Source organism: Telopea speciosissima, chromosome 2, assembly GCF_018873765.1.
Source record: "Telopea speciosissima isolate NSW1024214 ecotype Mountain lineage chromosome 2, Tspe_v1, whole genome shotgun sequence".
In the NCBI taxonomy this organism is placed as follows: Eukaryota; Viridiplantae; Streptophyta; class Magnoliopsida; order Proteales; family Proteaceae; genus Telopea; species Telopea speciosissima.
The window spans coordinates 14504834-14522349 of NC_057917.1; the positions used below are offsets into that span (position 1 = coordinate 14504834).

The 17516-nt window shown below is 39.9% G+C and overlaps 1 protein-coding gene across 2 annotated transcripts in view; it reads left to right on the forward strand.

Annotated features, from left to right (window-relative positions):
- LOC122652944 (probable protein S-acyltransferase 15) overlaps positions 1 to 17227 on the forward strand; it is a 33981-nt gene extending 16754 nt beyond the window's left edge. For both annotated transcript variants that reach the window (XM_043846831.1, XM_043846832.1), the window contains 6 exons: positions 5775 to 5867; positions 6013 to 6114; positions 6210 to 6272; positions 16263 to 16361; positions 16460 to 16555; positions 16706 to 17227. In XM_043846831.1, coding sequence (XP_043702766.1) covers positions 5775 to 5867; positions 6013 to 6114; positions 6210 to 6272; positions 16263 to 16361; positions 16460 to 16555; positions 16706 to 16801 — 549 coding nt within the window. In that variant the 3' untranslated portion in view covers positions 16802 to 17227. The remainder of the gene's footprint in view (positions 1 to 5774; positions 5868 to 6012; positions 6115 to 6209; positions 6273 to 16262; positions 16362 to 16459; positions 16556 to 16705) is intronic.
- Positions 17228 to 17516: the final 289 nt, after the last annotated feature.

Genomic DNA, 17516 nt, shown 5'->3' on the forward strand with positions numbered 1-17516 from the left:
ATTCATCTACTACAACTGGCAAAGTGTGTAGATTCCAGAAATCTCTTTACGGCTTGATAGTTCCCCCCCCAAGCCTGGTTTGGTAGGTTTCAGAAGGCTATGCAAAATTTCGGCTTCAAACAAAGTAATGGTGATCATGCCCTGTTTATCAAACATAAAATTGGCAAAGTCACGGCTCTCATTCTTTATGTGGATGATGTTGTGATCACTGGAGATGATGAGGAAGAAATCTCTCTTCTAAAGACTCGACTGGCAACCGAGTTCGAAACTAAAGACCTAGGACATAACAAATACTTATTGGGAATCGAAGTAGCCCGATCTAGTAAAGAGATCTTCATCTCCCAACGAAAGTACTTTCTAGATCTTCTTTGAAGAAACTGGGATGGTTGGTTGTAAACTATGATTCACCCATCGAAGTGAACCACCAACTCAGCAGCACCGATGGTGATTCTGTGGATAGGGAATGATATCAGTGCCTCGTAGGAAGACTTATATATTTGTCTCATACCAGGCCAGACATTGCCTATGTTGTGGGAGTTGTTAGTCGTTTTCTACATGATCCAAAGACTGTTCACCTTGAGGCAGTATACAAAATTCTTCGGTACTTGAAGTCGGCTCCTGGAAAGGGTATTCTATTCTCAAGCAATGGAAGTCTGAAGTTAGAATCTTTTACTGATGCTGATTGGGCTGGATCAATCGATGATTACCGCTCCACCTCAGGCTACTGCACATTCCTTGGAGGTTACCTAGTTACCTGTAGAAGTAAAAAACAGTCTGTAGTTTCCAGATCCAGTGCTGAGGCTGAATATAGGGCTATGGATCAAGGAGTATGTGAACTTATTTGGCTTTAAAGGTATCTCAGTGACCTAAAGATAGCCCCTGAGGGTTCTATGAGGCTCTACTGCACAACAAAGCTGCAATCAGTATAGCCCATAACCCGGTTCAACATGACAGGACTAAACATGTTTAAATTGATCAACACTTTATCAAGGAGAAAATTGAAGATGGTCTAATTTGCACTCTGTTTGTTACTATAGAGATCCAATTAGCAGATGTCTTTACTAACAGTTTATCTGTTAAGACCGTCCATTCTATTATTACCAAGTTAGGCATGCATGACATCCATGCACCAACTTGAGGGGGAGTGTTGAAGAATTTGAAATTGACCCGGTTTGGTTCGGTTCGGTTTTCTTTGTGTAATGCAACTAGATACACTAGAGTATCTAGGTTCATTATGCACATGTTGATTGTGCTGAGATTTATCTTCCATAGTTGTAATAATATTAGACTATAAATAAAGTGGTGTCCTCTGTCTCTTTGACAAGCCAAAATCATTCTCTTTATTTCTTTCTCAACTGATGCCGCATAGGTTAGATTGAATGAATTCCTTTACAACGACGGCCTCATTAAGAATCTGACAAACTTTTTGGAAGCCTTTTAGGTATTGGTAGTGACAGTCAGTGCTACTGAATATTATCTCAGTTCTTATAGCCAGGCACCTTGATGTTTTTCCTTCATTCATTCTGCCTTTTCTTAGTGTTAATAATCTTGTTGAATAATTCTGTTAATGAGATAATCCATCATGTCCCATGCATTTGATTCCTAAGCCTTTCATTTCCTCATATCTCTTAGAGCTCTTTTAACTTTAGAGAACTTGATCCTATAGAAGTACCTATAGTTTATAGTTTCTTTAGAGCTATTGGACTTTTAAATTGCCATCCCCTATTTCATTTTGTAATTGCTATTAATATCTCCCCTTCCTTTCATTTCCTTAAAGAGTTGGTTTAAACGAGAAAGAATTGAAAGAAGTGGAAAAATCTTGCTAAATTCAACAAAAGAATAAAGAAATTTTTGGGAAATTTCTACAAAACTGACAAGCCTAACATAGACTGATTGATGCAACAGTGCTTTCTTGGACCAACATGAATCCATTTGGAAGCCCAGACCGAGATGAACTGGGTCCAAATATTGTTTTGGTCCAGTATAATTTTTCTATTTTTTTTGGTAACGTATGATTTATTAATTTTGGTTATTCTGTTAATTGCATTTTATTTTATTATGGAGTAGGATATACATAGGAGAGTTTCAACTTTCAATTTAGTTTCCTTTAGTTTCTTTGTTTGAGATGTTCCTTATTGGAGTCGATTTCAAACTTTAGAATCTGTATATGTAACCCATTGATTGAGATTGAATAGAGTTGATTATGGAATGAAATTGAGTTTCTTTGTTTTGAGTGCGCCTGTGTGGCCTTTTAGCAGCTTGTTGGCTTTTGGTTCTCTCTTCATCCTTCCCTGCGATTCTGAATCTCTTCTCTGATCTCTCAGTTAAGCTTTTAGCTTTGCTTCTTATCGCCCACCTTCTTTCTTTATCTCTTCTTCCCTTGTTTCTTCCCCTTCTTCTTTTCCTGTGCTGCCCAGCGAGATTCAGTTACTCATTGCTGACCATTGATCTCCTCATCCCTTTTCTGTTCTTCTTAAAACTTTGGGAGATAATCCCTTACTCTTAGGCGACCCTACTGGCAAAAGCGCTGTTGGAAAACCTTACTGATTAGAGAGTTTCAAACTGAAACTCAGGTACGCTGTACGCTTCTGCACTTTTTGCCTGGACAGGTTGCAGGAATTTTTTATTAATTTCCTAGTTAATTGTTTGACCTGATTTAGGATATCTGTAAGAGGGGGGAGTTGCGATCTTAACCCTAAATACATTATTGATTTAAAGCCTTGGGTGAGGGGCTATTGCCATCACAAGCTGACTCCTCTTCCACCGGTACTGCTCATATCGTGAGGAAGAAGAAGACCTCTTCTTATCTGTTACTAATGACATAAATTTGTTATTTCCACAAAAGCCCCTCATATCTCTAGTGTTCTTAAAATTTTGTCCCCATTTCACTTTAATTGCGAGAAAGCCCTTCTTTTCAAAATTCCTTTTACAGTATGGTCCCTTTGCTTGATTACTTCACTTTTAAGGCCTTGAGTGTTTTAGAATTTACAGTTTGCCATCACAGGCTGATTCCTTTTCTGCTGGTGCTGCTAATACCATGAGGAAGAAGACCTCTTCTTATTTGTCTAAAGACATTAAGTTTGTTATTTCCACAAAAGCCCCTCATATCTCTAGTGTTCTTCTATTTTGTCTCCATTTCACTTTAATTGCCAGAAAGCCCTTATTTTCAAAATTTCTTTTACAGTTTGGTCCCTTTGCTTGATTACTTCACTTTCAAGGTCTGAAGTGTTCCAGAATTTACAGTTTTGCCACTTAAGTCTTAACTTGAGTTATCTATTATTCTTGTGGGCCCATAGTGATACCAAAGCAGGTTTTTGTGACCCAGGATCAAGGTTTTAAGTATCCTACCATAACCACCCATACTAATTGATACGTGTCGTATCTTTAAGGTATCAATTAGATATGATACGGTACCGATATGATACCTAAAAAAATTGGTTTTAGTACATATAAGAAACCTCATCCTTTATATATAATCAACTGAATGCATTTGTCTCGTCGTACTTTATTTACCTTTTTATAAAAAAGAGCGGCCCTGTGCACAAGGCTCCCGAAACTGTAGGATCTGGGAGGGGCAAATGTATGTAACCTTACCCCCGCTTTGCGGAGAGGCTGTTTCCATGTTTTGAACCCGCACCTAATGGTTGAAATAGCGCAACTTAACCATTGCACCAAGGCTCGCCCACTACTTTGTTCTCTTTTTTATACATGATATATTTTACCATATTACTTATTTCTAGTGTTTTATGCTTCAAAACTATATTTTGCATATATCCTAAGCATTTCCATATGTTTCTTGACCATTTCCATATGTATCTTTAGCATATCTCACATCTCTCCGATATGATACAATACGATACATCTCTTAAAATCACACTTTTGATACAATCCCCATACCGATACTTGAAACCTTGCCCAGGATTGCATTATTAGTATCAGAATCTAACCTTGCCATGGTTACCTATGTTTTCAAGACTAGACTTCGCTTGTCCAATGGAAGAACTGCTATTTTATGTATAGAAGAAGGGCGAAGTGAGAATTTTGTTTTGCAGTCCATGGTGGAGATGTTATCTCAGACAAATGAGATCATCATTGAATCTGAAGATGATGTTTTCTTAATAGTTTGATGGTGTTTGTTGTGAGCATCTTTAAAGTTGGTCAACAGTGGTTGGAAGCGCAGAAGGGTGTAGTCGATCATGATAGAAATTTGTGTACCCTAAAGCCTTCTCATATACGACCGAATTTGTTTTTCAAGGACTGGTTAATGAAGTATACTCAAAGCCAAAAGAGGCAACACCAGCAATCAAGCAACAAGAAGAATAACAAGTAATGACAAAGGAAGACGAGAAGATTACGGTTCATGACGTGAATACAAGCCTTGTGGGTGAAGAGACAAAAGACTCTACTGCAGCAATAGATGTTCTACTTATTGAGTTTGTTATTCCCCACGTCTCAAGACGAGGACGAGCCATCAATGCTTCATCTTCTGAACTTGGTTTGTAAAAGTGTTGTGGAGCATGAGACATTCTTTCCAGCTCTTCTATTTCTACCCTTTTACAAAACTCAAGGATAAGTTGTTCTCAACACCGGGGGAATTGATGCAATAGCACTTCCTTGGACCGACATGACACCCGTTTGGAAACCCAAACTGAGACGAACCAGGTCAATTAAATGTTCTGAATATACTATGTACTTACATGCAAGGGCTTGCTAGAGCAGCTCTTATACAGTCTACGAACATAAGACTGACAACTAGGCTTGGATGCTTTGTCCTTGTGCTTCTGCAAATGTGTGATGTTTAAAAAGCCAGCTTATTAATATCACAGTTATTACCTGATGTGGCTGATATTCATTTGCAAAATTAAATGAAAGCAAGAAATAGAATGAAAATTCTAGCAAATTGGTAATGTGGTACTGCCTTTCTCACTCCAAATTTGCTTTGAATAAAAATTTTCTTTATCCAAAGACTCAATCATCCAAAAATAGCCAACTTTGAGCTCTTATTGTTTTCCAATGAAGTCTAAGACAGAATGGTGGAAATTTAATCACTTTTATGTATACTTATGCTAGTGAACATTTGTACAAGGATCAAAGCAACAGGAAGCAAAGCCTTGACTTGCCATCTCTTGTTGATGGTCAGTATCTACCTTCTCAGATTGCAGATCATTTCCCCAGGCTTCAGATAGTAGCTAATTTACAAGATGATGGCTTACCAGGGTGCAGGTTGGCCCAAGCTGTTTCATCCCCAACATCAAACCCAGTTCCACGTGCCGGACCATTTTATAGTGGCACACCTTAAATGAAATATGGAACAATGTTTTCTGTCCGGGAGCTTACCCTACGCTCCCAAACCCCTGCATTTGTCTTTCTCCTCCCCCTGTGTAATGACCTCTCTGCTCCCCCCCCCCCTTCAATTATACCAACAGGGGGACTGTGAGTGTGTGTTTCCTGCCGGTATAGCATATGCTCACGGACAGGAAACACTCTCCCATGAAATATATATACTAACAACATATTTCAATGGAATCTTGTATAGACTCCATAAAAAAATTCTCATTATATATGAACCATGCCAAGGTGACTATCATTTAATCGGTTCATGTTAATTCTTGTGCCTTCTGTTCCCCGTTGCAATCTGAATTTGTCTTGCGCATAATTCAGTATGGACCATATATCATTCCTGAAAGTTGTGATTCTAGATTGGATCCTGTGACATGGCTCAAACTTCACATGAGAGGTATTCTTGGATGTGAAATTTTCATATTTTCTGGCAGGGTGCACATTCAAGATACTGTGATAAGTGTTCCACCTACAAGCCTCCCCGAGCTCATCATTGCAGGGTTTGCGAAAGATGTGTTCTGAGGATGGTAAGTACTAGGTAGTAGGTACATTTATTGCTTATATGAGAGGTGTATTTGATTCATCTCTTAGGTTTACTTAAACTTACCGTTTGGTTGTTTGATATTCTTCAGATGAGTAGGTTAAGTTTCAAGCACTTTATGTTGGATGCAGGATCATCACTGTCTGTGGGTGAATAATTGCGTTGGCTTTTCAAATTATAAGCCCTTTGTAGTCCTCATCACATATACAACAGTAGGCTGCATATATTCCTTGGTATGTTTTCAACCCATGCACACCACACACCTAGACGAATTTTATTTTGAATTCAAGCAACTGAGATATGTAAGAAGCTCTTTTTATATGTGCAGGTCATGATTATGAGTGGTGCACTTCAGAAGGATTGGGAATTTGGTCCCCTCAAGATGGTATATGTAAGTTTCATTGTTTTCTACAAAATGTCCACCCCCCTTGGTTTATTATTCGGTTATTTAGATTTTTCTTTTTGTCTCCTCTATCCTGATTACTTTACCTCCAAGACATATCATCTCTGGGGTGAGCAGTGAGGCACTTGGAAAGGTATACCAACCTTGCTAGTCCACCTGGAAAGAACCTGAGGTTTGACAGGGTTCTTTGGGGTTCGGATTGGATTGGGTTGAAAAATAACCTTCAGTTGGGCCTGGGTTGAATTTTTTGCTAACCCAAACCCAACCATTTCCTGAGCATAAAAGAACCCTATTAGAAGGTTTAGACTGCAACATGGTTGCTATATATTCAGTTATATTAGCTGAAGACTACAGCTAGCGCAGTTTGTTCTACTCCGCAGGTGGAGTGAAGGCATCCCAAGAGGTCACGGGTTCAACTCTCCTGTCTTCACCGTGTGCTTTAAGGCACCCCCTCTTCCCCCCCCCTCCCCCTAGCGGTTGTAGTTCAAAGTCCCATGTGGCATTGTAAGGTAGGCTGACCCCCGAAAAAAATATTCTAGAGTTTTTCTCGTTCTGGGCTTCAAACCCCAGTTCAGCTGGATTGGACTTGAGCTTGCCCTCTTACCTCTTATACCTTAGGTAGGGTTCAGCACACCCCCCCTTTCCCTCCCTGGGGGGCAACCTATCTATGCATTGCGCACCTTAATCACCTTCTCTATCTCTCTCTCTCTCTCTCAGGAATGCAGAGTTATGGAGAAAAATAACTGTGTTCTCTCCTTATATGATCATGCAACTCTATGGACATAGAAATTACCAGAACTCATCACTAATTTACGGAACTTTTGAGGATCTTTTCAATTCCTTCAACCCTTCTTCTTTTCTTATGAATAAAGCTAACTTTGCAAAATCAGAAATTCAGATATGGTTCAAATTCTGGTTGAAGGTTATTTATGAACTGGAGAACAGAATATCAAAAGTTGAAAACAATTCAAGGGTTGGATTCTGAGATCTGAGAAAGTCCTACTAGTGGGAGGATGCTCAAAACAGAATCTAGAACCAGAATTCAATTCCAGAAATCAAGTAGTATATCTCAGGTAGGAAACTAGAAATTGACAGAACAAGTTAGTGAATCTGAAATCAATTTTTAGATTGATATTTAACAAGCTCAGAAATGAGGATCAGAGATCAGATTAACAATCAGATTCATAAACTGAAATTTAATTAAGAAACATCCTAACAACAGGACTGCTGGATTCGATGGACAGATTCTGATCTTGAAACAGAATTAATGAAATATCATGTGAAGGCTACAAGACAGAAAAGAGGATAAGAGAAAGGGGTATGAGAACAGATGGTATTGAGAGAGAAAAGATCTGTTTCGTACTTTGGGGAGAGGAGAGAGAAAGAATAACGTGAGGAGGGGAGAAGACAGCTCAGCTACACAAGGCGATTTCCAAACTAAGCCATTCATTCCAATCAAATCATTGGGGGAGGGGGGGGGGTTTACAAGCTTTAAATAAAAAAAAGGAATAAAAGTCTAGTCAAGATAGATTTCCTAACTGGTAAAAACCATAAAATAAAACTTCTAAAAGAACTAAAGCTCCCTATTGTAATTTGGGGTATTTTTGTATTTTTGTCTTATTTTATTACTTAGGGGTATTCTTGTACTTGTTCCTACTCTGGAATATTCTCTAGTCTATTATGAATAAAGTGGGTTGTGGACATAATGTCACAAGCCATTATTCTCTATTTAGTCATGGTATCAGAGCGAAGATCATTATGGGGATCCGAACCCTAATGAGAAAACCCTCGGCTCCGCCTCTCTCGCCTTCGCCTCCCTTCGGTTTCGTCTCTCGCCTCCACCTCCCCTCGTCTCCACCTCTCTTGCCTCCGCCAGTCTTTAGTGCCTCCCCTTCTTGGCACTCTCTTATCCCACCCCTCGGAGGTGATTTCTTCCACCAAGGGTTCTTTTTTATGATTCTATGTTTGTTTGAGAAGATTTCCTTTTCCCTTTTTTGAGATCTATGTTTCTCTTTGCAGAAACTGTTTGTTTTGCCTGATTCGGGTTTGCTGTTTTGAGAGGATTTTTTGTTGGACGTTTTTTCGATCTCTGACCAGCAACTATGTCGGATGTGACTACTGATGTAACTTCTCCGGACACTTCGAGTAATCGCAGCTTTCCTACGTTCCATGTTTGTTCCATTAAATTGGATGGGAACAATTATTTGATGTGGTCTCGTTCTTTGTTTCTAGAGCATCTTGTGGATTTTTTGGTTTTCTCACCGGGGATGCTACGAAGCCTGAAGAAGCTGGTCCTACTCAAAACAAATGGCATTCGGACAACTATCTGGTAATGTCCTATCTTCTTAGTTCCATGCTTCCAAATATTGCACGGAGTTATCTCTTACTGGATTCGGCCGATAAGATCTGGAAGGCAGCTAAGGATACCTACTCTCAAGTGGGTAATGATGCTCTTGTCTATGAACTCCATAAAAAGATTCATGAGACGAAACAGAAGGAGATGAATTATCCTAGTTTTTATGAGTTGTTTAGTATGTAGCAAGAGTTAGACTATTATGAAGATTTCTATGCCTCTTGCACTACTGATGCCTTGAAGTTCTACAAGTGGGAGGACAAGTTTCGTGTCTATGTGTTTCTGGCAAGTCTTAATGTTGAGTTTGATCAGATTCAGGCACATGTCCTGGGTCATGATCCTTTTCTTACTCTAGAGCAGGCGTATGTTATGGTTCAATCAGAAGACAGACGTCGTACTGCGATGTTCTAGCGTGCCCCTCCAGATCGATTATCGATCTGCACTATTTTCGGGGTTTGTAGCCTCTTCTCATGGAGGGACTCAATGTCCCAATGATCGCCCTAATTTAGAAAAGGGTCCTATTAAATGTGAGTAATGTGAAAAGGAACGACACACCAAAGACTTCTGTTGGAAGCTCCATGATACATGCAAATGGCAAAGGTTGTGGTCGCGGTCGTGGAACCGGTTTGGTTAAAGCTCATCAAACCAAATCCACTGAAGCTGCCCCCATTGGAGCACCTCTCTCCGGAGGATTTGATGATTCAGCTCCGTCGTCTCCTTGCATCGTCCACTCTTCTCCATCAGGATTTGTCGCTGCTTCACTGTTAGCCACCTCTAATTCCCATTTTGCTCATAAAGGTATCTTTGTCAGTGGTTACTGTGCCTACTCTGCATCCAATCCTTGGATTATTGATCTAGGGGCCATCAACTATATGACTGGTTCATTCCATTCTTTTTTCGAGTAGTTTCCTAGGTCAGGTAAGGGTAAAGTTAGAGTTGTTGATGGTTCCCTATTTCCTTCTGTCAAATGCTCATCGTTACTCTCTTTATCTTCTGTTTTACATGCACCCAATTTTGCTACTAACCTCCTTTCCATTAGTAGTTGTACTAGGGATTTAAACTGTAAAATAACTTTTTTCCCGTCCCATTATGTTTTACAAGACTTGGTGACAGAGAAAAGGATTGGCAGTGGTAAAGTGGTCAATGGCTTATACTACCTGGATTCAGTAGCCTCCTCTTCTTCTGCCCTGATGACACAAGCTCCGCCTGGCTCTTCCGAAGTTGCCCTGGCAGATTTATATAGATGGCATTACCGTTTGGGTCATCCCCCTCTGGGGACTTTGGCAAAAAAATTTCCAGATTTATTTAGTAAATGTAACCAGAACCATTTTTTTTTGTGCTGTGTGCATTTTTGCAAAGCAAACCCGTTCGGTCTATCCCCCTTCTGATAATATTAGTTTGGAACCTTTTCATTTAATTCACTTTGATGTATGGGGCCCTGCCAGGTGTGTTTCTGTTACTGGATACCGATGGTTTGTTACGTTTATTGATTGCCATATGTGGGTTACTTGGATCTACTTGTTGCATCAAAAGAGTGACTTCTTCCGCTGTTTTCAACTCTTTCCCCAAATGGTTATGACTCAGTTTGATGGCAAGATTACAATTCTTCGATCAGATAATGGGCGTGAATATTTTGATAGTTCTTTTCAAAATTATTTGTGTGACAATGGCATCATTTATCAGACAAGCTATGTGGATACCCTAGCTCAAAACGATGTGGCCGAACGCAAGAATCGACATTTACTGGAGGTTGTGCATTCTTTGGGGATGCCCTCTCGGGTTATCAACTCTCGCTGCCCCTTGGAGCTGCTTACCGGTTCTGTTCCTTTAATTGTACCATCGAAGGTATTTGGTTGTCCTTTGCCCGTAATCATCACTAGCACGGTAAGCTTGATCCTCGTGGACTTCGCTGCATTTTCCTTGGTTACTCAGTGACTCAGAACGGGTACAAATGCTATCATCCATCCTCTCGCCGCATGTTTGTCTCTATGGACTTGGTGTTCTATGAGAGTGGAGCTTTATTTCCCATTGCCGCACCTCTTCAGGGGAAGATGTGCTTCTGAGTGCTCTCATGGAAGAAGAAGACACGGTTCAGGGGGAGATTTTGGTTCAAGGGGAGTCAACTATATCCACGGTTATGGCCCAAGGGGAGCCCAGGCTTCCACGGTTCCTTTGAAGGTGTTCGTACCAAGTCCAAAAGGCAACAAGATGGAGCCACCACCACTACCACTATGCAACTTCAATCATCACCTCCTGATCCAAGTTCTCTCATTCAGTCTCCACCTAGTAAGTCTCCTCCCATTTCTATTCCTACATTAGATTTACCTATTGCCATTCGTAAACCTGTTAGAACTTGTACTCTACACCTATTTCCAATGTAGTATCCTATTAATCTCTTTCTCCTCCTTTCAATGCTTTCGTTTCCTCTTTGTCTTCCATTTCTATTCCTAAGCACTGGCAGGAAGCATTGGCAGATTCAAACTGGAAGGCTGCAATGGTAAAAGAGATGAGAGCACTTGGAAAAAATGGGACATGGGACTTAGTCACTTTTCCTCTAGGGAAGAAACCAGTGGGGTGTAAATGGGTGTTCATTGTGATGTAGAAGATGGATGGTACTATTGATAAATACAAGGCTCGATTAGTTGCAAAGGGCTTCACCTAGACATTTGGCATAGACTACAAAGAGACCTTTGCTCCTGTGGCTAAGTTAAATACTGTTCAGTAATCCTCTATGTGCAGTTAACTAAGGATGGGAGCTACAACAACTAGACGTGAAAAATGCATTCCTTCATGGGGAACTTGAAGAGGAAGTATACATGGATGTCTCTCCTAGATTCTCTAGTCCGAAAACCCATGGGAAGGTCTGCAAGTTAAAGCGAGCTTTGTATGGGCTGAAACAGTCACCTAGAGCGTGGTTTGGGCGCTTCCATAAAGCTATGATGTTTGCTGGTTACAAACAGAGTAATGCTGATCATACTCTGTTCATCAAGAAAAATGGTGAGCTGATTACTGTTCTTATTGTGTATGTCAATGACATCGTGGTAACAGTAAGTGACTGTGGTGAGATATCCGGGTTGAAGGCCTTTTTGGGTACTAAATTTGAAATTAAAGATCTGGGAAAGCTACGCTACATCCTTGGTATTGAGGTTGTGCGATCAAATTGAGGAATCTTCCTTTCTCAACGAAAGTATACACTTGATCTTCTGACTGGCACTGGGATGTTAGGGTGCAAACCGGCAGATACTCCCCTTAAAGGCAAATTTTCATCTCAAACAAAAGGATGGTGAACCTGTGGATAAAGAGGGATATCAGATATTGGTTGGGAGATTAATTTATCTCTCCCACACTAGGCCGGATATTGCATTTGCTGTTAGTATGGTCAGCCGATACAAGCATGATCCCTACTTTGGTCATTTGGAAGCTGTTTATAGGATCTTGCAGTACCTAAAGGTTGCTCCAAGTAGAGGGGTACTTTTTCTTCTCACGACCATCTGCGCATTGAGGCATACACTAATGCTGATTGGGGCAGTTCTCCTGACAATAGACGTTCCACTTCCAGGTACTGTACTATGGTCAGTGGGAACCTCGTTACTTGGCGCAGCAAGAAGCAGACAGTGATTGCTTGTTCTAGTGCAAAGGGTGAGTTTAGGGCTATGGCCCATGGTATTGGTGAACTTCTTTGGCTTCAAAGTCGTCTCCAGGATCTGTATATCCATGTCCAACCTCCCATGCAACTATTTTGTGACAACAAATCAGTCATCAACATTGCTCACAACCCAGTTCAGTATGATCAGACGAAGCACATTGAGATCGATCATCACTTCATCAAGGAGAAGTTGGAGCAAGGCATCATTTGTGTTCCCTTTATTACTTCCTCCGAACAACTGGCAGATGTGTTTACTAAAGGACTATCTAGTAAAGTTTTTCATCCAATTATTTCCATGTTGGGCATGATTGACATCTATGCACCAACTTGAGGAGGAGTGTTGTAATTTGGTATTTTTGTCTTATTTTATCCCTTAAGAGTATTCTTGTACTTGTTCATATTTTGGAACATTCTCTAGTCTATTATAAATAAAGTGGGTTGTGGACATAATATCACAAGCCATTATTCTCTAATTCTTCTCTCTATTTCATCACTCCCTAATCCTAAAAATTTACTAATGGACCCCACATAATCCTATCCCTCTACTTAATGTCATGTACCACTTAAATCCCAACTTTTGGGTTAATAAAAGAGACCCATTACATTAATTAAACAAATAGCAAGCCCAAGGCCCATAGAACCCAACCATGGGCCAAAATAAAACCTTCCAAGGCCTGATTGGCCCAATTGAACATCCTTAACTACATAAATTCCCCTGGTGTTGGAAAAAACTCATCCTCGGGTTTTATAGAAGGGGAGAATCAACACCACTGGATTGGCATCCACGATCATCAGCATTGTTCATATGATGATCCAACGCATCGCATGACCAAAATCATCAATGATTTCGCCTTTCTCACATCCAAGATTTATGGAGGAAGAAAGAAACCAGCTGTCTCAATATTCTTACAAACAATGCCAATTCGTGTCTCTCCTATTGGAGTTTGTGCTTGGGGCTCTATGTCTTCAATCAGACTGTTAATCAAATCCTCAGCTTCAATCTCAGCTGTGGTCTGCTCTTGAAGATTGTCCACTTCCAGTGATTCTTCAAGTAATTCAAAGATAGCTTCACTTTTTCGATTGAACTCTTTAGTGACTTCTGAATATATTTTCTTTGGGCACGCATACTCTCTTGGAGTGTATGGAGATCGTCTTTCATTGAAAGGGGTAATTCATAGACATGTTGATCAACCTCCATGGTGAAGAGTTTCAGGTTCGGTTCTGATACCGAATAATGGGGTTCTAAAACACCTATGAATAGGGTTTAGAATTCCAGAATGAAAGCCAGAATCGTATTGAAGGTTTTAAACTCAGATTCAAAAGAAATCAATTTAACAAAATCAGAAATTCAGATATGGTTTGAGCACTCAGTGGAAGGGCATAGTGATTCCTCACCGACGTAAGTGGACACACCACATATTGACCAGTTTGTGCCTACAAAGCAAACACTCCACTGAATGAAATTTCTGAGAGGCGAAGAATGATCGTCCAGGTATAGCGGGTCAGGGGAAGAGGCAAGTGGGAAAGCTTGTTGAGATAGGGGGAAGTGATTCCAAAAAGTGTCTAATAACTTTCTTTCACCGACCACTAATGATACTTGGAACCCCTTTAAGCTTGTATGTGTCCCTTCTATAGATACCAAATCGTGAAGCTGTGTAAATGACAAAAGAAAAAGACCTATTCCTTTGATGACAGGTTGGAAGATTTTCTCCCACACCGACTACAACTCCAGCTGCAGTTTATATACTTGCAGCTTCGCTTTCTACAGAAAGCTCATACTCGAGCTGCAGTTGATGTAAGGCAATGAAAATGAAGAGGCAATGTCAACGATTAACATCACCTCTTCAATCAACCTTGTATAGCTCCTCTAGGGATCGAAATGTCATGTCACTTGAATCCTTCACCTGCTCGAGGGTTGACGCCCAGTAGGTTTACTTATGATTTCTGAAGATTGCTTTCCTAGCGGCTATGAAAGAGTTGCCTATCTTGACCGGGAAGAGGGGGGAGGCCCTTGCTGTCAATTCGTTGGGCGCTTCAGGGCCCTGTCTTGTCAATCAACTGACCTGCTTTTCCTATGTCAACAAGGGGGAGACCCTTATTTCCCTCCAGGCCTATCAAATTCTGGTCAAAGGCTATTTATGAACTAGAGAACAGAATATGGAAATTGAAAGCAATCCAAGGGTTGGATTCTGAGATCTGAAAAAGTTCTACTGGTGGTAGGATGCTCAAAGCTGAATCTAGAGCCAGAATTCGATTCCAGAAAGCAAGAAGTAAATCTCAGGTAGAAAACTAGAAATCAATAGAATGTGTTAGTGAAATCAGAAATCAAGTACTAGATTTATGTTAAACAGGCTCAGCAATGAGGATCAGAGATCAGATTAGCAATCAGATTCATATACTGAAATTCAATTAAGATACATACTAACAAAAGGTCTGCTGGATTGGATGGACAGATTTTGATCTTGAAACAGAATTAAGAATGAATTGTCATGTGCAGCCAGGAGGTAAGGCTGCGTACATTTTCCCCTCCCAGACCCTGCAGTAGCGTGAACCTCGTGCACTGAGACGCTCTTATCACGTGCAGGCTTGAAAACAGAAAAGAAGATAAGAGAGAGGGGTATGAGAACTGATCGTATGGAGAGAGAAAAGATCTGTTTTGTACTTTGGTGAGGAGAGAAAAAATAACGTGAGGGGGAGAAGACACCTCAGCCACACAAGATGATTTCCAAACTAATCCATTCATTCCAATCAAATCATTTTTTTTTGGGGGGGGGGGGGGGGTTTACAAGCTTAAATAAAAAAACAATTAGAAGTCTAGTCAAGATAGACTTCCTAACTAGCAAAAGCCATAAAATGAGACTTCTAAATGAACTAAAAAACTCCCTAATCCTAAAAATATACTAATAGACCCCACATAATCTTATCCACCTACTTAATCCCGTGTACCCCTTAAATCCCAACTTTTGGGCTTTTAAAAGATGTCCATTACATTAACTAAATTCAAAATAACAATCCCAAGGCCCAAAGAACCCAACCATGGGCCAAAATAAAGTATTTCAAGGCCTAATTGGCCTGATTGGACACCCTTAACTGCATCACATCTTCTGCTTTTAAGAGGCATTTTCCTAAACTGTCTTGGTCCTTATTCAGCTTTTACATGTGTGTGTGTGCGAGAGAGTGAGAGAGAGCATGTGCACTTGTGTGTGAATTATATAACTGATATTCAAATAGTGGTCAGTTTGTGGTTCTGAAGATTGCTTTGTTAGAACCAGAAAGTCTGAACCCCTGCATGTATGAAATGTACACCACAAGCGGGGTTGGCTCTTTCAACCAACTTTCTTGAACTTGAGTCTTCCTCTTTCTTTTCTAACAACAAATTAGACTTTGGAGTTGGATGAAGTTTTTCTAGTCCAGCAGGTCTGGAGAGTGTCTCTAGACTGGTGTAAATATCTGCCACATGGCAGAATGGATAGATCTGTAATTGTGGATAGGTGGACCTGAAGGTCCCATGCTCACATTTCAAGTTTCAAGCCAAAACAGAGTTGGCCAAGTTGCTAAATAATTTTGAAAATCTGGTGGAAAAAATGAAACCTTTTTAAAAGGAAATGGATGGCTGGAAATACAAGGTTAAATCTGAAATTACGTATGATCAATCTAGACCATTTTCTAGATATCCATGTGGTCAAGATTGTCATATCATCCTTCCATGTGACAAAACAAGGTGTCAATTTAGAGATACTATCTAGTCTTGCCGTACTAGAAAAACTTGTGGCTTAGAATTTTATTACCTACCTTTTTCCTACTCTTATCTTTGGGAATTTTCTAATTGGTATTTTAATTTCCTTCAGATTTTGAAAAACTTCCCCCTGAACCGTATCAGTGGGATGTTATTTTAAAAAAAAAATTACGAGTTCTATTTAAGCTTCTGTATGTTGGGATTTTTGGCTTTCAGAAGTGCTGATATCAGTATTTCTTTCAGATTACCTGTGGATCAATTATTGGTGTCTTATGCTTGATTTTGGTCACTCTCTTGGGTTGGCACCTCTATCTCCTAAGCCATAATATGACGACAATAGAGGTGCGTTAGAATTCTGAAGCTTTAAATGTTTGATTGCATAAACGTTTCATTTCTTGTGCATTATGAATGATGTAGATTTGCCAATGCTTTTTCACCAGTACCATGAGGGAATAAGAGCAAAATGGTTAGCTAGGAAATCTGGAAAAAGCTATCATCACCGGTATAATGTTGGGTTCTACAGAAACATTACTTTGGTAAAACCTCTCTCTTCTTCCCACACCCCCCCCCCCTCCACCCCTGCCACTACACCTTTAATGTGTTTACAAATATTACACTCCCTAACCTATGTGATGAAAAATTGAGATGTTTATATGAAGATGATCACTCTTTTCCTTCCTAATCAGATATTGGGTCCAAATATGCTGAAATGGTTTTGTCCGACATCAATTAGCCATCTCAAAGATGGCATTAGCTTTCCTGCTGTACGTGACGGTTCATAACATCTGCCAGCATGTAGACCATGATATTGGGTGGTCTGTGAGGCTTTGAAGCAGTGTGAGAATAATGCAATTTCTTTTGCTCTTTTTTCTGGATACTAAGGTGGAAACACACTCAAAAGAAAACAATTAACATGCAACAGCCAGAATTCTTTCTGGACCACCATGGCTAAGTTCTAGAATCCAAATGATTCAAAAGCACAGTAGCAAGATTGGGTTTATTTGTAAAGCCCAAAAAACACAGATTGCATACTACACAACAAGGTTATCATTGGGATTGTTCATAGGAGAAGAAGATTTGGAAAAGGAAATCTAGTAAGCATTTTGTATGCTCATGTTATGAAGAACACAACATGAATCTTGTTTCTTGATGAATTATTCATGTGCATTTTGTTCATTTATATTACTATCTGTTTATCTTAGTGGGGAGAAGAAAAATCCATTACTTTGGCATGCCTTGTGGGTACAACATCCTAATTTTTTAACATGTGTACATAGTTTTCCATACTTGAACTTCTATTGAATAGTTGTGCCCTGGTTGTTTGCTTTACTTGATACAGATTTGTCAGGTAAATGCGTTTTTGAAATCTTACATGCATTTGTGCGATTGTAGACTTGTATCATCTAGAGTATCCATTGGGGTACTTCTATACTATTCTAGTGAAACTATAACATCCTTAGATCTAAGTTTCTGTTTCAATACATAAAAATGCTAGAT